General features: G+C 48.4%; 1 protein-coding gene across 5 annotated transcripts in view; it reads right to left on the bottom strand.

Moving 5' to 3' along the window:
• Zfhx3 (zinc finger homeobox 3) overlaps positions 1-19,137 on the bottom strand; it is a 241,462-nt gene that overhangs the window by 152,288 nt on the left and 70,037 nt on the right. For 3 of the 5 annotated variants that reach the window (XM_058575897.1, XM_046434352.2, XM_058575898.1), the window contains exon 2: positions 833-3,594. The exons of the other annotated variants lie outside the window; for them this stretch is intronic. In XM_058575897.1, coding sequence (XP_058431880.1) covers positions 833-3,548 — 2,716 coding nt within the window. In that variant the 5' untranslated portion in view covers positions 3,549-3,594. The remainder of the gene's footprint in view (positions 1-832; positions 3,595-19,137) is intronic. 5 annotated transcript variants of the gene reach the window in all.

Raw genomic sequence — 19,137 nt, 5'->3', positions numbered from 1 at the left:
ACTAACAAACTAGTGACTATGGCCAGCTCCTCTAAAGCACAGCTACCACTCATGGCAGCAAAAGGCTCCATTAACCAGCTCCCAACTGCTATTAAAACTTAGCTTTCTTTGACAGACAACTTTACAATTCATTCATTTTTCATCTATCACACCACTCATTAGGATGTCCCCAGGGCAATTTAATTCCCAATTAATTCCCAACTACACTAATCACCATCATCCAAAATAATAAAGAAGAACACGTCTCTTTCATCAAGATCCTCATAAACACAAGGAGAACTCTGAGAAATCTCTGGGTAGCTCTCAGTTCAGCAGAAAAACCAGCCTTTGGTTATTGGAATAAGGTATGCTACGGTTTCAAATTTCTCTTATTGAGATGATTGTCCCGATTTAAATTATTGAGATAATTGTCCCTATTCCTCTTATTGAGATGATTGTCCCAGCTACAGTTTCCTGTAAGTTTTAATAAATATTTAATGGAACCCAAAAGTTTTGAGTGATTATGGCGATTTTTCAAATTGAGAAAGAGAGAAAGGACAGAATGGGAATAGAAAGGAAGGTTGACCATAAGCCAAAAACTAGAGGAAACACTTAAATTTTAATCCTGGCCCTATGTAGCCAGAGTACAATCAGCTCTGTTGAGTGCATAAGATCTTCCATATGTACACAGAGTTCAGGGGATTCTTGAGGAAAAAAGACTTGATTGGAAGACACTCCACTTTACACAAGGCAACTCAAGGAGGTAAAAACCAACTGGACTCCCTCAGCCCATCTCCACTTTCCCCAATGAACCGCCTACCGTTAAAACAGACAAACACGTGGTCAGCCTCACCTAGAGCAGGCGTCATGGCGGCCATGGGCCCGGTGGGATCCAGCTGGAATCCACTCATCATGAACTGGGCGTCAGAGGCGGCACTGTCCATCTTCAGGTTGGGCAGGTTCATGTTCTGGGCCAGGTAGTACTGGTACAGCTCGGCCTCTGCGGGCGAGGGCAGGCTGCCCAGGCCCAGGTGGCGGTTGTGCTGGATCTGGGTCATGTTCTGCTGCAGCAGCATCATGTTGTGCATGTGCTTCTCACTGGTCATGTGAATGCGGAGGTTCCTAGCCACGTTGGTCTCGTAATCGCACACCTCGCACCGCCACGTGGGTTTGGTTTTTGGTTTGGTGGGCGAGGGGGCCCCGCAGGAGCTACTGATGTTGGCCGCTGCTGCTGCTGCCGCTGCCGCCGCCGCTGCCGCCCCAGCGGTGTGGCTGAAGACCTGCTCCCCGCCTCCGTTCTGCAGGTTCTGCATGTTGTTGAGATGCTTGTCGGACTGCATGTGAATACTGAGGTTGCCTTTGGTCGTTGTGGAGTAGTTACACACCTCGCAGCGGAAAGGCTTGTAACCACACGTGTAGCTCTCGCCTCGTGCCAACCGGGGGTGGGGCTGCCCGCTTTTGCAGTAGACGCAGGAGCCCCCAGGCTCCGGGTGCTTCTCCTTCATGTGTGCCTCCAGCGTCTGCTGGTACTTATAGTGCCAGTTGCACTTGGGGCACTTGAGTGTCTTACACGAGTTACGAGAATGCATCATGGTCATGTGGCCGCCCAGCGAGCGGGAGGAGCCCAGGACCGTGTCGCATTTGGGGCACTCCACGCCACTCCCCGAGGGGCACTCCCCAACCCCCAGCTCGCAGAGGGAGCCAGCGTGCTGGTGATGGGGGACAAAGCCCCCATCGTCGCCCTCTGTGCTTTCATTTGGTTCTGGTGCTGTGGCATTGTCTTTATTGGCACTTTCGTCAGCGAAGTCCAGCCTCCTGCCGCCCTCTGCCACATTGGCCCTGACGCCCTCACTGTTAAAGCTTAAACGATTCCTCCTGTTCGCACCATCAAAGACAACAAAGGAAGAAGCGGAATTAGAACTAGTAGAAGCTGTGCCCCTCGACAGGGTCTGGAGCACATTAGGCATTAAGGGGGAGTTAGAAATGCTTTGGTTTGAGAGAGCAAGGTCCTTTTTGCTGCTACCACCTGCCGCGGCCCCGGGCTCCTCGGGGGGCCTGTCCTCCAGCTCATTGTCCAACTCACTTGGAAAGAGTCCTTTGCAACCCTCGTCTTCCTCGTCTTCTTCCTCCTCCTCCTCCTCCTCTTCCTCCTCCTCCGCCTCTTCTTCTTCCTCTTCCTCTTCCGCCTCCTCCTCCTCGGCTGGCTCTGCTTTCTCGGAGAAGCAATCGGGGTCGCCCACTTCTTGCTTCTCTCCTTCAGCTGCCCCAGAGTCCTTGCCCTCTGAGGATTTGGTAGGACTGGAAGCCAGAGGCCCCAGGGGGACTGAGGTAATGGGGGTCTTCAGGACCGAGCTGGTGAGCCCGCCAAGGTTCAAGAGGGTGCTGGGGGTCAAGAGACCAGCCTGGGGCTGCTCAGGGCCAGTGGCAGAGCCGGCTGGGAGAGCCTCCTCCCCTTCCATTCGAATGCCACTAAATTTACCATAAAAACTATGTCCGGGGCCTATGAGGTTAGCTGTGGAAACTAAAGGGTGTTGAAAGTTTTTGTTTTTTGGTTCCAGAAAACTTACAAGGGGTTCCTTGTCTTTGCCGATCCCTTGGATGATAGCGGAGATGTTCTTATTGCTAAGAATTTTCCGCTCGTCTTCACTCAGGGTCATTCGATGGTCGTGCACCGCGTGGGTCACAAATGAACGGACGTACCCGAAGGAGAGTTTGCACAAGAAACACATCAGGATGGGCTTCCTCTTGCCGTAGAGCACAAAGCCATCGAATTTGGACAGGTCCACATTGTTGGGAACATCTTTGGATACGCAGGAGCTTTTGGCAGAACCGTCGCTGTTCAGGTAATCCTTGTTGCTTTTGTGTCGCACGTCAAAAACGCGGAAGCTGTGCAGGACGGGGCTGAGCCCCGCCAGGGCTGAGGTATTCGGGAAAGCCTGGTCTGAGCCCTCAAACCATTTCCCGAAGGATGAGGCTATGTGGAAAGTGTTGATGATCTGCGGGTACACGGGTGCAGCACACGAAGGGTCCCCTTGCTTGCCCCCCGCCCCGGGGAGAGAGTTCAGGAAGAGCGAGGGGACAGGCCCGCTGCCGCTGCCGCACGCGCCCCCGCCCTGGGTCAGCTGGCTCAGGCTCTCCACGATGTACGCGGAGCCGTCGGGCTGGTAGACGATCTCCCCGGCCAGGTTCTCCACGTCGCTCTCCTCGTCGCCCTCCTCGCTGGTGTCGCTGGCGCTCTCCTCTCTCAGGGGCGGCGGCGGGCGCGCGCCGGGGCAGTGGTGCTCCATGTAGGTCTGCAGGCTGGCGAAGGAGGCGGCGCACTCGTTGCAGCTCACCTCCTTGCTGGCGGGCTCGGCGGGGGCCCCGGCCGAGGCGCTGCTCTCCGCGAGGCGCTCATTGAAGGGGGCCCTCAGGCCGTCCAGGGGCCCGTGGCTCTCGCCTGTGGGCTGCTCCATGCTACTGGGTTTGTCGGGGAGGTGGGTGCTGTTGAGTTCAGTCCATTGCCGGTGCTGAGGGATACCGCACCCATTGTCCTTCCCCGAGACGACGGGCGAGTCACAGCCTTCCATGGTAAGGCCTGCGTGGAGCTTTCATTGCACCCAGTACGGATCGGACCTGAAGGGCGGAGGCAAGGGGGGAGGAGGGAGAGAAGGGAAAGAGAGAGAGAAAGGAAAGAGGTTAGGAGGGCCGAGGCTAAGGTCCCGCGCACACGGAGCGCTCTAAGAGGCTTCTGTCCACACCCACAACACAGAGCCCAGGGCCAGCCGGGCACAAGGCAGGCCTGGGGACCTCGCCCCACGCAGGCCAGCACGCAGAGGGCGAGCAGCACCTGTGGGCATCACCGCCGGGTCCAAGCAAGGGGAGGGGCACGGAGAAAAGGGGTCAGGAGCACAAGTCTTTGACTTCAGGTGGCCCTCTGCTCTACCCCTGGAGACCAGTTCAAATGTCCACAGTTTGCCAGCACAGCTTCAAGTCAGGGCCGGCCATGAGCCACAGTGCAGGAGGGCTGTTACCTCTCCAGCCCCCACAAGAGGTCACAGAATCCAGGGCCTCCCATATACAGATGACCCACACACAGTCATCCAGGACTGACTGCACTGCGGGTTGGACAGGGGGACACCAGGTAGGGACAAAGTGGAGGAATGTTTAGCATCCTCAGAAAGAGGATGGACAACTAGGACAAGTTGGCTGATGTAGAGAAATCCCTGCTGCTGCTTTTACTGACCATGCATCTACTTTGGCAAAGAAGATCTCTGAAAACTACAAGGTTCAGAGAGCCAGCCTACAGGCTTGGACACACCCCCACAATGTCCCCAGGAAGACTAGTGGCTGCATCCCTCCTCTGCAGGACTCTCATAAACATCAGTCCCATTCCCTAACCAGTAAAACAGAAGGGCTAAATCTGCAAACAAGCCCAGTGCCAACTCTGACCACCAAGCAGAAGACAGGTCCCCAAATTCCCATCTGTTCCACCCCAAACTTGAGAGCCCCCCTGGACTTGGTTGGTTTTAGACTAAGAATATGTAGATGCAAAGCATGAGTTTGATATTTCCAATGAGAACCAGCCAGATTCTTGATTTGGCAACTCCCCCTCAGAAAGTTCTACTTCATCCTGTCTGCAGAAGCCCACTGACAGTGTGCTTGGTGGCTTTTGCTATCTTGATCTTAGCCCAAGTCCAGACAGCAGCTGGGCTCAGCAAGCCCCAGTTCCACACCTGCCTTTTAGGATATTAGTTGCTACCCAAGCAGCTGTCTTGCAGCCCTAGGGCTTTTCCGCTTCCGAGTGCCACTGATCTGAACTTGCCCTTTGAGACCTTTGTGTCCCTGGGGAAGGAGGCAACAGATCACCAGCCACCAGGCTCCTGTGGCAACTTCATCACTGGGGCACTTCTGTTGAGATACTGCTACAAGCAACTTAGCACCTTGCACAGCCTGATCTTTTGCCCACAGATCCCAGGCCATCTTCCCCTGCTCCTCGTCCTCGGAGGACACTTGGCCACGTCTCCACCCACCATCTCATTCATCTCATCTCATCTTCATCAGCAGATGAAGGCTGTAGCTGCTTAGTCTCCCTCCACCCTCTGCAATCCCCATCTTTTCATTCTTTTTTTCATGATTCTTGACTGCACAGTGAGCCAACAGCTCCCCCTCAGGAAAAGATGGAGAAGTCATATTTACTAGAAGTCTCAGGAGAAATAACTTTTTGGAAGAATGTGCCACGATTTACTTAAAACACACATGCACAAACACTCACTTTTCAATTTATAATGTCAGACTCCATGTCAACAAAGTTCTGCAAGCCTTGGAAAAGACATGTTCGTTTGAAACAGAGGTGACTACACTAAACCAAATCCAATGGCAAATGCAACGGGACTTCTCTCAAGGCTTAGCTGGGATACAGGTGAGAATCCAGAGAGGCTCTTCTTAGGGATGCTCCTGATTGGCTGGACAACATCTGATTGACAGCTCAGGCCAAAAAGGTTGGCAGGCCTGAAGGGGCGGGAGGGTTAACAGCCCAATTGTAAAATCAATGTCATAAATGCTTGGTAAGTTACAGGAACATGCGGGAAGGGGAGGCCACGATTGATAAAGGAGAACAGCTTTGATGCTGCACCAGGGACTTGTTTATCGACAGCAAAGCCAATCTCCTCTCCAGCCTGGGCTGGGCCAGAGAAACCTGCAAGCGTTTACCAATTAATTGGTGGGCTTTTCTTGCTGTGCTCTCTTCCTTCTCCTCTTCCATAAACTATCCAGCTAAGGAGCTGAGACTTAAAAAAAAAATGCCCTTAGTTTGTTTTTTATTACAAAGTAGAAAGTGTCAAGACCTGATGACATTATGACAACTTCTGAAAGACATGACCCTGTGGTGGTGACACTAGGGCTGCTCATTCACAGGGGCGATGGCCCACTGAGATACAGGTGGAAAGGAGGATTTCATTTCTGGATCCATGCTGCTTGCTCTGGGCTTCCTTTCCACGCCTGGTGGCCATGAGGAGCAGAACCCTTGGCAACCTTGCTAAAGAGTCAAGTGTGGCTCATGGTCTAGTAGCCCCGTCCTCGATAGGGAGCTTGGGAAATGCAGACTCTCAGCTCCCAGCAACCCCTACCATTAGAATCTGCAATTTTTTTTTACATCATTCCTAGGAAATGTGAATCAAACTTGGAGACTCTGCCTCACAACATCTTCGTCAGGTGGCTGGCTCAGCTGTGCTTGGCACCTGTACTGCCAGGTAACCAGTGAAGGGCAGCCTTAGCCCTACCACCCAGTCCCTGGGAGGTGCAGGGATAGGAATGGACAAGGCGGACAGGAGCCCTGACATGAAGAAATCTCTTCATCCTGCCCAGTCCTGCAGCTCAAGGACCTCGGGGCATCCACCACTCTCCCACCCAGCCGGCCGCCGAGCTTGCTGTTTATCAGCCAGTCAATAAGAAAAAGGTAGTTCTTACTTAAGGAGGCAGAAGTCAACTCGGCAGGTCGATCAGCACTCTGTCTGTAAACACGGTTTCCCGTAAAATCAATGATCTTCAGTTACAGAGGGCAGCCTGGGAACCAAGAGGGTCCCCGCGCTTTCACAGGCAGCCCCGCCAGCCAGAGTTCACGCGCCTCTCTCCTCAGGCCCCCAGGCTGTGTGCCCTGTCCCCATCCCTGGCTCACACACGAGTCCTCAACCCTTCCTGCAGCCTGCTTCTCCTTCCACTGAACACACCCCAACTTCCCTTTAAATGTCCAGGGGGGCTCTCGCAACCCCCAGTGTTATACTCATTACCATTGTTTAAGAATTCAGTTGGATTTTAATAAAGCGCATCTCTCCAATGACAATGCTCAAGAGAAGACACATGAGGATCTTGATAGTATCCGTACATATGCACACATGTGCGCCCTCGTCCCTCTCTCTCCCTCTCCCCATCCCCCTGCCTTCTGAGCCTTTAAATCTGCCACTGGAAACTTCAGAAGACAAGTTCTGACACCTTCATCAAGAACACCCCACCCCTTATCCATCTCCCTGTGTATACAGTTCCCCCGGTAAAGCCCACCGCATCTTTGCAGGTATTCACTTCTACTTTTCAAAGACTGCGCTCATAGAAGGATAAAACTATACCATGTGCCCCGTGGGCCCCTGTTAATCAAGGCGTCCCTCTCCCTTCCCTGAGCTAAAAAGATGTGCTGTGACAGTTCTATGGCATTTCCAGAAGGAGACAGTTATGGAGAAGACTAGAAAAGGGGAGAAAGCAACAGTTACAGAGGCTGGCGAGGGGAGGCGGTTATGAGGGAGGGGAGGGGGCCCCTGCTGTTGCTCCGGCTCCCAGAGAATTAAACATGAACAGTCGCACTGTGTAATTTTAAATTGTTAATTAGCACAGGGTTAATTAGGCGGTCCTTTCACAAGGGGCTCTTTGGCAGAAAACCAAGAAGGGAAACAAAGGGAAGGAAAGAAAAAACAAAGAGAATAGAGACAGCGAGAAACTGTTGCCTCCATGAAAAACCCACACGGTATCCCCAGAGACCACTGGTCTGGAAACTCTGGGTGCTCCTGCCCCGTCCCAGGGAGATGTAGCACATACTGCCTTCCCACGGGCACCCCCCGCAGGACGGCAGGAGCCTCGAAGGTGCACAAGCCCTTTGACTCAGCGATTTCTCCATCCTAGGAGTTTATCCCAAGGAAACAACCTTATTTGGAGATATAGGATTATTCACAACAGGAAAAAAAAAGATGGAAATAATCAGGCAAAAACAGAGACTAAATAAGTTATAGTGTACAGAGCTCCATGTGTTGTTATAAAAAATGATTTCTTCAAAGAAATTGTTTATGGGCATGGGAAAATGATCAGATGCTAAGTGGATGAAGCATATATGGGTATGCATATAAAAACGTGAGGTATTTCTATCAAAATTTTTACGATGGCAATTTCTAGGAGAGGAGGTTATGGATGACTTCATTTCCTCTTCTGTGACTTTATTTCCCAAAGCTTTTTAAAGTTAAGGCCTCGTAACTGCAGCCATGGCTTTCCTGAGTCAGGCACTGTGGGAAGGCCTGTGGGCTCAACCCCACCTCAATCCTGATAACCGCTCTGTGACAGGGGGGCTATTTTTATTCCCATTTTAAAGACAGAAAAACTGTCTTTACAGGTTGTACGTCCTAAAGGACAATGTCTACTTCCCAAGACAAGAACAGATGTGATAGCCAGTGTTCACATTCAACCTTTAGTACCTGGACTAGGATCAGGCTACCAGGACGGCTAATGTAAAAGAACACAGCCACGCCCACCCCCCAATGCCCTTTCCTTTCCTGGGGGGAGTGATGCTGGAGGACTCAAGTGGACTTCTTCACATGGATACCTTCAGACAGGTGGAAGGGGACAAGGTTGGGAAGGGCAGCCGCAGCTAAGAATTGGGAAACTCAGAAAACTCACATAAAAGAAACAGAAAACAGCCTTGCTTAGACTCTACTGACCTGAGAAATGCAGTTAAAAAACAACAACATTGGGAGCAGTGGCGCATGCCTATAATCTCAGCTCAGGAGGCTGAGGTAGGAGAATCGCAAGTTCAAAGCCAGTCTCAGCAACTTAGCAAGGTCCTAAGCAACTTAGCGAGACCCTGTCTCAAAATGAAAAATAAAAAGGGCCAGAGATGTGGATCAGTGGTTAGATACCCCTAGGTTCAATCCCTGGTACCAAAGAAACACCAAAAACAACAAAAAAAAATTTTTAAATTTTAATAAGGTATCTCAAAATTTATCATTTCTTTATATCGAGGATGGAAAAAATCTTCAGATAATAAAGTCAGGATTTTATAGGTGGCTGATGGCATCATCTAAAGGTTAGAGAGTTCAGTAACCTGCCACAGGACACTCTCTCTTGTCTGTTCTGTTCATTTAAGTCAGCTACTTGAGGAATGAGACCAAGTACATCAACGTACAGAGCACATAAAGTAACTGGAATCACTAATATGCTAATTGGTGAAGCCAAGACTGGGGGGGAAAAAAGACCTCAGTCAGCTGAAAGAGCAGGTCCAAACAACAAGAGGAAATTTTTAAAAAGATAAATATGAAGCCCTCTATTTAAGTTCAGGCAGTCAGCTAAAACAACACAGGGTGGGAGATTCGGACTGATAGCAGTTCATGCAAAACAAAACACAAACAAAAACAACCACCACCTAGGGGTTTTACTTGACTACAGATTCTGCAGAAGCCCAAAGTGAACGTGGTGGCCAAAGAAGAAACATAACCTCTGGCAAAAGGTGTGCTCTGTACCTGCTGGACATCAACAGGTTCACAGCACTATCATTTTCTCTGTCTGTGTGAAGAATGTGGTGATCCACTCTGGGTAATCCTGTAGCAGGGATACCTGCAGCATCTCAGAATGGCTGACCGCGAACAGCTCAAGAGCACAGTAGAGAGAAGTTCCACCGGATGGCAAGACGACTCAATTACACGAAACCCTGCCTGTCACATACACAGAGATGCGGTGTCTTCTACCTAGCTTCAGGGTGGAGCTAAGGAATGAGAGGAATTCCTAGGGAATTAAGAGTTCAGTTCAAAATAAATGAAAATCTTTCTCAAAATTATCAAAAGTTCAAATGGAATGTTTCCACTGCAAAAACACTACACTCCCTGGTTTTGAAAATGGAGAAGGGGATTTTGCTGTGGTCAGGAGGTTCCATTAGGCAGCCTTTGAAAGGTGAAGATTCTTTTCATTCCAGGGCGGGCAATGGAGTTATTCTGCCAGGTTTAACCTCCTATGTTTTGCACATGGTAGCAGCCTGTGACTCTGGGGCCATCACTCTGCTGTGATTGGTTATCTGCTCCTGTACCTGTAAGCAGCATGAGATTAGGCTCCATGTGTCATTCAACTCAGCATCCTCTATATCCAGGATATAATAGATGCTTAATAAAACAATGGGGGAAACTAAGGTCATGGGAGAATTGTTAACACTTGAAGAAGAAAAATGATGATCTCTGAACACATTCTTGGTAGGTTTCTCTCCCCACCCCAACCCTGTCATAGTTTGAGAAATGCCTGGTTTGTGCTGGAAGTGGAGCTAAGTGGTCACTGGTACAGCACTTACCTACCATATAAGGCTGGATTCACTTTACAAAAAAAGAAAAAGAAAAAGCAGAAATAATAATGCCTGGGATAACCATTCTTGATTCAATGGAACCAGAGATCCTTGGTGAAATGGCCAGTTCTTGGGCTGGATCAGGGAGAGTGTTGGCAGTGAGCTTGGAGCACCTTGTGCCCAAAGGACACAGAGCAGTCTGGAGAGCTCCCACCAGCCACACCTGGGACTACATGAGCAAGAAAACTAGAGGGTCAAGGGCTACTTCCTTAGGGTGGAAAGCCAATGAAAAAATGCAAAAAAAAAAAAAAATTATGGAGTCAGAAAACCAAACTTTACGAACTATGATCGTAGTTGACAATCCATTCAGGAAAGAATCGGTAGAGGCTGAAACTAAGGAATGTGAGTTTTCACAGTCTCAGAGAATCTCCCCACAGACACTTACTAATTACGGAAGGAAAAACAATAACTTGACAGTGGAGAAATCTGGCAGGCATCACCTTAATCAAGTGATCAAAGTTCACAGCAATGGCAATGAGACAAACAGACATGACGTGCCTCCTGACAGGATGCACTGAGAAGAACCCCCCATCCCATCCCCAGCATACCTGCAGAGATGCAAAAGCTGAGCCTCATCAAGAGGGAACATCAGACAGACCCAAATTGAGGAACGTCTACAAAGTGTCCTACGCTCTTCAGAAATGTCAGCGACATGAACCAGAAAGACAGCCGGAAACCCGGTGTCAGATTCTAGGCGACTAGAGAGGTGTGACAAACAAACATCACACCTCATCTGGGATTTTCTTTTCCTTTAAAGAACATAACTGGGACAGCTGGCGAAATCTGAATAAGGTCTGTAGGTGGGCTCATAATAAATGTGAATGTTAATTTCCTAATTTTGATAAGCGTGGTGTGGTTACATAAGAGAGTCTGGCATGTTCAGAGGTAAAGGGGCATGATCTCTCACTTTCCAAACAGCTTAGGGAAAGACGTGAGAGTGTGCACCTGTGTGCCCAGAAACGTGTGTCTGTACACAGTGGAGGGGCGGGGTGCATATGAGGTAACCCTAACATAGAGGAGTCTAGAAAAGGGGATGAGAAATCTTTGTTCAAACTTACAACTTTCCCGTACACCTGACATTGTATAAAAGAAGAAGAAACTCTACACAGTAAGTCTCCAAAAATACATATGAATCGCCAAGACATTCCTTATCTTTATGGGAAATTCACTCCTGGCACAGTGTCATGAAGGGAGGGAGGCTGGGAGGCTGGACAGGGAGGGGTAGGCAGACCAGAATAGGAAACTGGTCTTCCCTTCCTGTAGTCTGGTGGCTTCCAGGTAGAGCTCCCTGGTTGGAGAGGACAAATAAATGGCCATTGTAACTTGGGCAGAATTTCAAGTAATACAACACTGGACCATTTACTCAGAACACCCCTGGCCCTGAACTCTACGGGTAGACTTCCCCAACTCAGTGAAAAGCAGCTGTAAACAAGAGCATAAGAGCAGCCACCAGAAAAGCCCTCCTACGGCATGCACATTGCCAAGCCCAGATGGAAAACAGAGGAAAACACACAGCAATGAATACACGATCCCCTTGCTGACTCCACCTCCTCAGAAGAAAACCCCAAAGGCAGCCTAAGAGAAGTAGAAACCTCATTCAAGGGGCAGCAAAATACTACCCGCATCTGTTTAACTTGGAATCCACAGAAGGACAATATCCAATTCCATTCTGTGCTTTATACAATAACAGCGTTTGTCTACTACCGCTGCATATAAGTCAATAAGTGCTAAACCATAAATAGGTGAGATTCCATCTGCTTGGTAACAGTTTCCCAGCAGCCTTAAGAAGGATTCCGTAACTGTGGCCAGGTCAGAGAATACACGTGCTTGAACAGGTCCCTCATGCTGTAGGAGGTCCATTGCCTGGAAGGGCCAGAGAACCATCCAGACCCTGGACTTCATGTTTGCTAATAAGTGCATCTGTGCTATTTCCAGCATGAACATAAATCAGCCTGGAAGTGAAAACTGCTAGCTCAGTCCATTCTGTAAGGAACCCGCAACCACCGTGATATTCTGGTTACAGCAGGGGCTGGTGGGGAGGGGACTGGTAGCCACGAGATCAGAAGCAGAGCCAGTGCTGGGAACCCGTCCATCCTGCATGGGCAGCAAGAGAACAGCTGGCAGTTAGGGGAATTTAAAAAGATTTTTACTATGTATATAGATTAAAAAGCAAGACAGATCCGCTATTACTTGTACTCTTGCCTTGTACTAAGTAACAGATTTGGGACAATTGAATCGGCTACCCGGTATATGCTTCCCAACGCTTAGCTACTCTTGGAAACGTGCACCTAAGTCATGTGGAGGTTTTCAGCATCTTTTGCCCACCACTGGCCTGAACAGTGCTTCTGACCTGGATTTAATCATCACAAAGCACTGGATTCCCTCCCAGATCTGAAGAAAGCCCTCATTTCCCCAACCACAGTAGCTTCAACTCTCCACTCCGTCAACCGGCCCCACCTCCCTGGCAGGTGCACAGCTCACACACCCCAATCTTCACCCATCCCCTGGCGCCTTCCCGGCTAAACCAGACACCTCCCTCCACTAATTGTAACCAATATTTAAAATGTCCTTTGCTAGCACCCAAAACTTTTTCATCTCCTCCCAACTTCTTCAAAGTCCCTCTCCAAAGATCCCCTCTCTGATCTCTCCACCCTTGCTACTGGGCTGTGCAGTACAAACTAGGAGATGATGTAAAACCACCATCTGGCCCATTACGGTTTCAGTCTGGTATCTCACGAGGTTGAATTTATCTCAGATAACTTCCGCTGATTACAGTAGTATGAGTTCATTATTTTAAAAAAATTTTTTAGATACGTACAAAGGTACTCAAAAGCTAAAGTAAAAATCACTTGTAACTCCACCAACCAGGCAGCTGGAGAACCGACAGGTAGGGAGTTGGTTTCTCAGGTTCTAGCGCTCTGCATGTCCTCAGTTACAGATTTTATTCATCCACCTTGGATTGTACTGCTCCTTATGGGAGCTGCCCTTTTAACTTGAGACAGCATGCAATTTTAAATGTGACATTAAACATTCTCTGTAAGTTGGGACAGACAGCTGTGTAACACTGCATCCTATGGACACAGCACAAGATTACTGAGTGCTACTAGTAGACATTTAAACACTTCTCAATATTTTGCTCTTAATTCTACAATAAATGCCCACAACTCTTTGAGGACAAAGAACAACAAAATAATAAAAATAAGTAGCATCTCCAATGCTGTCTACCTAGTAGGACTAAGCATAGATCTGAGAACCTTTTAAAGGTTATTATTTCATTTGGTCCTTCAATGGCCCGTTTTACAGATGAGGACACTGAGGCTTAGAGAGTTAAGTACAGGCTGTGTTTAGTTGGCCTCTGAAGCCAGTTAAGCCCTCCCTTACTACTTGGGAAACTTAGCTGCTTAGGCTCGGCATTCTGCCTCTGTTTCCTTAGGACACATTTCTGGAAGTAGAAATGTTGGCTCAAAAGCTAGGAACATTTAAGATGCTGGCATGTGCCAGCCTGTCCTCCAGGAAAGCCCTTCGAACTCCCACTTGTAGCTGTATGTGAGCAACAGTTTTTCTGCAACTTCATCTACCATGAGCATTATTTCCTTTAAAAAAAAAAAAAAGTTGGAGCTGGGGATGTGGCTCAGCATTAGAGTGCTTGCCTAGCACGTGCAAGATGCTGGGTTAGGTCCTCAGCAGCACATAAAAATACATAAATAAAATAAAGGTTTTGTGTCCAACTACAACTAAAAAAAAAATTTAAAAAAAAGTGTCAATCTGGCAGGTAAGAAAAGGCATATCATTTTAACTTATGTTGTTTGCTAGTAAGACAGACCCCGTCTGCAGTTATCTAAACTGCCTATGTTTCTATGGGGAGGTAGAGGTCCTTTTTCTTAGTGATTAATTGGAAGGCTTTATAGCATTTTGCTGGCAGTCCCTCCCATGACTCCCACTGCCACCATCCACTGTCCCTTGAGCTCCCAAACCAGAGTCCCACCTACTCACTTCATGGTTTAGACCACATTCTCTGTCTTCGGATCTCGACTCTTTGGAACAGTGGACTCTGCCTACTGCTTCACTTCCTCAACAACAGTCTCTCAGAGGGCTGGCGAGTTCCTCCTTACTTACACGATGACATAGGGCCACAGTGTGTCAGTCTTCTGAAGTGGAACCAACTGTGGGACTTAATGAAAGGAGGCGGAGAGGACCGGGCATCTGCTTCAAGTGGACTAGGACCCCCTGAGTCTCTCAAGAGTTGGTCCTCTCTCCAAGGTCACCCATGTCCTCCTAGTCTGGGTCAATGGCTTCCCCACTTGCACATTCATCTTTGTGACTCCTTAAAATCTCCCCCACCCCTCACTTCTCCAGCTCACCTCCTGCTTCTCTGACCTCCCATACTGCCTGCTCTCTTCCTGTTCCTACAGCTCTCCAAGATACGCTTTTCCACTCATTCCATAAAAGTCACTCCCCTGCAGCCCACAGAAACCCCCCGCCTCAGTCTCCCATCCCACTGTGCATCAGCACGCTCCCCTCCCTGGTTCTCTGCTCTTATCTCTGTCCATCAACTACCTTAACTACTTATGTGGTTTCAATTACTGAAATTATGAGTTGACTCCCCAAACAAAAATTTCCATTCCGGACTTATCGCCTGAATAGGCATCTCCTACTTTCAGCAGACCACAGGATGTCTGTAAGTGGCCAGCTTTCCATCACTCACAACTCAGCCCGGCTCATCATTTCCAAAGGGAACTGCCCCTTGGTGACTGCCCTCATCTCCCTGGAAGGAACTTGGGATTGCAGAAAACAGAAAGGAGAGACCCGCTTAGACTTCACAGGGTCACGCTCATCAGGTGGCCGCCCTGCCCAAAAACCAATTGCCAAAATGGCCAAACTTAAGTTCTGCCCCGCCATCCTACAGCTGTATCCCTTTATCCCTGGGGGATCCGGTTCTGAGACTCTCCCACCCGCAGTGGATGCCTATAACTGAAGACACTACCAAACCCTCTAATTTAATGCCTTTTCAATGTTAATGAAGCACTTATCACACACTGTGGCCATCTATAACTTTGCAGTTGGAGGTGTGACAGCAAAACCGGTGTGAATTTTCTTTTTCCTTCTTCACAATTTCATGGGTGGAAAATTGGTTCTCACCATAGATCTTGGCAACCTCAGCATACAGGTTCTTTTTCTTTCCTTAAGTAGAAAACTTTCACTTTTTCACTTTAAGGAAGCATTTTATGGCTCTCTTTTGGCGTATCTGAATTGTCAACCTCGCTGCTCTTATTCTTTGGGGCCATTTTTAGGTAAAATAAGGGTTACCAGCCTTGCAATACTATAATAATGGATAAATGAGAAGGCTACTAAATGAAAGGACAGGTGGGTAGCACACAGAGTATGGATACACTAGACAAAGGGATGATTCACGTCCCAGACCAGACGGGTGGCATGACATTTCATCCCACTATTCAGAAGAGCTCACGATTTAAAACTTACGGATTGTTTATTTCTGGAATTTTCTATTTAATGTTTTCAGATCACCATTGATCTTGGGTAACTGAAACCACAAAGTAAAACCACGGCTAAAAGGGGGAATGGGACTCATGCTATTCAATCATCTGTCTTGCTTCCCTGCTACTAGGAGGGTCTCCTTTCTATCATCTCCCTGTTCTTCCGTGTTCTTGTCTCTGCTCCTGCAATCCCAGGGCCCTTGAACATCTTTCTCTTCCTCCACATTTATCCTTTAAGAAGCACAAGTTCACGTTTCACTTAGGCAATAAAATTCTCTACTGTTAATGAAGTCCACAAACATCTGTCTCCTCTCTGTACTCCTGTAGTCCTGGTCAGCCCACACCACTGAAACAGAAACTCCTGTTTCACGCTGGTTGCTTTTAGCTCTACAACTTGACTATAAGCTGCCTGAGGGCAAAACTCACCCTATGTTTCTGTTTAGTCCTGGCACAGTACTCCGCATGGAGTCTGGGGATATCTGTTTAATAGTCCATCTTCTCTTTCTCGGAGACATCTTGACGTCATAAATGTAATCACAAAAGACCCAATAATCCAAATTCTGAATACACTACCTAATTATTTCAGTATTTTATGGTTTATGATATCTGACATATTATCCCTCATTCCAAAATTCTGGAAAGTATGATGTCTATAGAGGCAGCCCGCTATCCAGTCATCCAGCCAGAGGTCCATGCAGCAAAACTCCAGAAAGCCAAGCAAATTCCTAAATATGAGCCTATGAGGGGACATGAGATCAGATGTAGACTATATGAAAGCGAACTGGGCTTCTGCCTCTTGGGAAGGGTCATTAAAGCCATGCTCACAGCACAACAGAAAGATGAAGCTGCTAGGGGTCCCAAACTTATATTAGGTAGTTCTTAACCAGCAGAACATTAATCTAAATATCAGAAGTAACCGCTATAGTTCAAGGCTACACAGATCCAGGAACACTGAACTTGGGCAGGGGATTTATTTGCACCTGAAGCTCGGGAACACATCAAGAAGCAGGCACAAGGGCTGGGGTTGTGGCTCAGCGGTAGAGTGCTCACCTAGCATGCTCGAGGTGCTGGGTTTGATCCTCAACACCATATGAAAATAAATAAATAAAGATATTGTGTCCAACTTCAACTAAAAAGAAATATATAAATGTGTATATAATATATATATATATATATTATATACATTTATATATTTTTTTTTTAAAAAAAAGAAGGCGGCACAGGCCTCAGGTTTTCTTTGATACAGCTCCATCTACATGAGTACTAACAGTGAACACATTACCGTGGCTCTGCTCCTGTGGCAGCTACCTGTAGCTCTGGGAAACCCCAAGCAACTCTGCGGGATGGAGGAAATATGCCCTCTCCAGTAACTCCTCCAACAGGCATTCAAGGGTGATAGGGAAGCCAGAGGAGCCTTGCTCAGGAACGGGACCCAGCAGGCATCTCCAAATGACTCACTGAAGAGTGTTTTCCTATCAGTGAGAAGAGTGCCAGGCGGTGGGCTCACCCTCACAGCTCACTCTGGCTCGAGGCTCTGGAACTGGCACATGACAAAACAAACAAGGGCCTCCCTTTACAGACTTGTTAATAGGGCAACACACACACAAACTCACGTGCATGTGTGCGCTCGCTAGCTGACTCGCATGCACTTACACACTCACCAGCCCAGGCTCAGCCAGTTCCTCCCCTGGTCATTAGCATAAGTAGCTTTTTGAGTGGAGGAGAGCAGGGGATCCCTGATAAAGCAGGAATGGATGCTGGAAGGTGGAGCCATCAGCAAGGGCATGAAGACAGGCGGCCACTGCAGATGCAGAGCCGCGCACAGGAGGTCCTGCCTGCAGCCGGGCAGGGCGTTGCCTTGGCTGGCACCCTCAGAGCTGTCCTCAGGCTGTGTGCTAAGCCTCCCTTGACCTTTCGACTCAGAGGGCATGATGTAGACAGTGATCCCATCAAAGAAATTCCCTCCTAAGTGACTCATTTTACTAAGGGGAGGATTTGAAAAGCCTATTTCATACTGGGAAGTCCTCAAATCCTAGAGGCCTGGGGAGCGATCTCCAATTTCAGTTCTCTTTCTTATGGTCTTGCAGAAGAGCGGCCAAAAGCCTCCACCAGGACCTGGGGGCATCGAGAGAGACTGGAGGGAGCACTGCTGGTCCTCTGAATCCTCCAACCCGAGCTTAAACCCACCTGGGAGGGAGAGGCGGGTAGGTAATGAAACTTAACTACCTGTCCTGGTCTTCCCCATTCCGCATGCAGATTCTGAAGCTCATTATTGACACTGTTACTTTTAATCAAGAAGAACATGTTGAGACATATTTACCATTGACCGCTTCAAAGAGTGGCCTTGGCAATTAGGCAAAACAACAAAGGAACATTTCTTCTTAAAAGCGTAAGGATCCGAGTGTTCGCACTTCTTAACCTACTGGGGAGCCACCCTAAGAATCAAGCAACTGCAGATAATAATTACACCCTCACAAGCCCAGCAAAGGTAGCCCAGAGGTCTTCCTCCTCTTGCTGCTCCCAATGTGTCTTTGGGGCCAACACAGCTAGGAAGAATCGCCAACGCCACATTAAATAGTGCTTGGATTAATTATGCTTGAAAGTCTCTTATCTGAGCACTGCTAAGACCAAACAATTGAGTTTGGGAATGAGTGTGGTTACATATTTTTCCTTAATGGCTTCCTGAACACCCTGGTTAGGTCTTGTCCCAGGGGGAAGATTGCCAGTTCGAGTCATAAAATGTGATCAATGTAGATCAAGACCCCGTGCTAAGTGTCTAGGATGAGAGAGGAGAAACATTATTTATGCCAACACGCAAATATACGAAAATCGCATGTTACAAAGAACTTCCGCTTCCTTTCTGAAGGCGCACCCACCCTCCCTCCACCCCTTGACCCCTCTGCTCATCCCACCAAAACATTCAGCCAATAATTCTAATCTTGGAAGAAGCCAGAACAAGAGAAAACTTCAGAAACTACTCCCGCCGTAGTTTCAAATTCCCACATCAGGCATGATAGGATTGGGGGAAATCAAATCTGGTTGGTTAACGGGGCCAACTTCTTTGGCCTCAATAATACAGAGGCTACTGGGGCTCTGGCCCTACTGATCTTTACTTTGAAGCTCCTGTATGTGATGCAGATTCCAAAACTCAACCGGCTGCTCTCACGATTTGCATTCGCTCACACCACATTTACTGAGCACCTAGGTTATACATAGCCACCCTTCCTGTGGATGCTCACTCCCGCTAGCTCGCTCTCACAGCTGGTAGAAGTGGCCCAGCACTTCCCACAGCCACTGGGACTCAGTCTACATCACACTGATCTAGCTTATCACATCCCCACAACCCTGAGCCCTCCTGCTCTGATGTCAGAACCTGTCTTTCTAATCAGCAGGTATGGTCACAGCAATCCCATCCCACCGTGTGGCTCCACGGTTGCAAAGGGGGCTCAGCAAACTGAGCAGCTGCCCTGAGACCCTATGGTGCTGGAGAACACTGACACCAAGACTCAGATTCGACAATGCCAGTCCCCTCGAAGGTCTCATCTC

Source organism: Marmota monax, unplaced genomic scaffold (assembly GCF_021218885.2).
Source record: "Marmota monax isolate L192 unplaced genomic scaffold, Marmota_monax_Labrador192_F-V1.1 WCK01_AAM20220418_F8-fsc00024, whole genome shotgun sequence".
NCBI classification, from domain to species: Eukaryota; Metazoa; Chordata; class Mammalia; order Rodentia; family Sciuridae; genus Marmota; species Marmota monax.
Note: the sequence above shows the minus strand (reverse complement) of the source record. Positions and strands in the feature narration are given on the sequence as shown.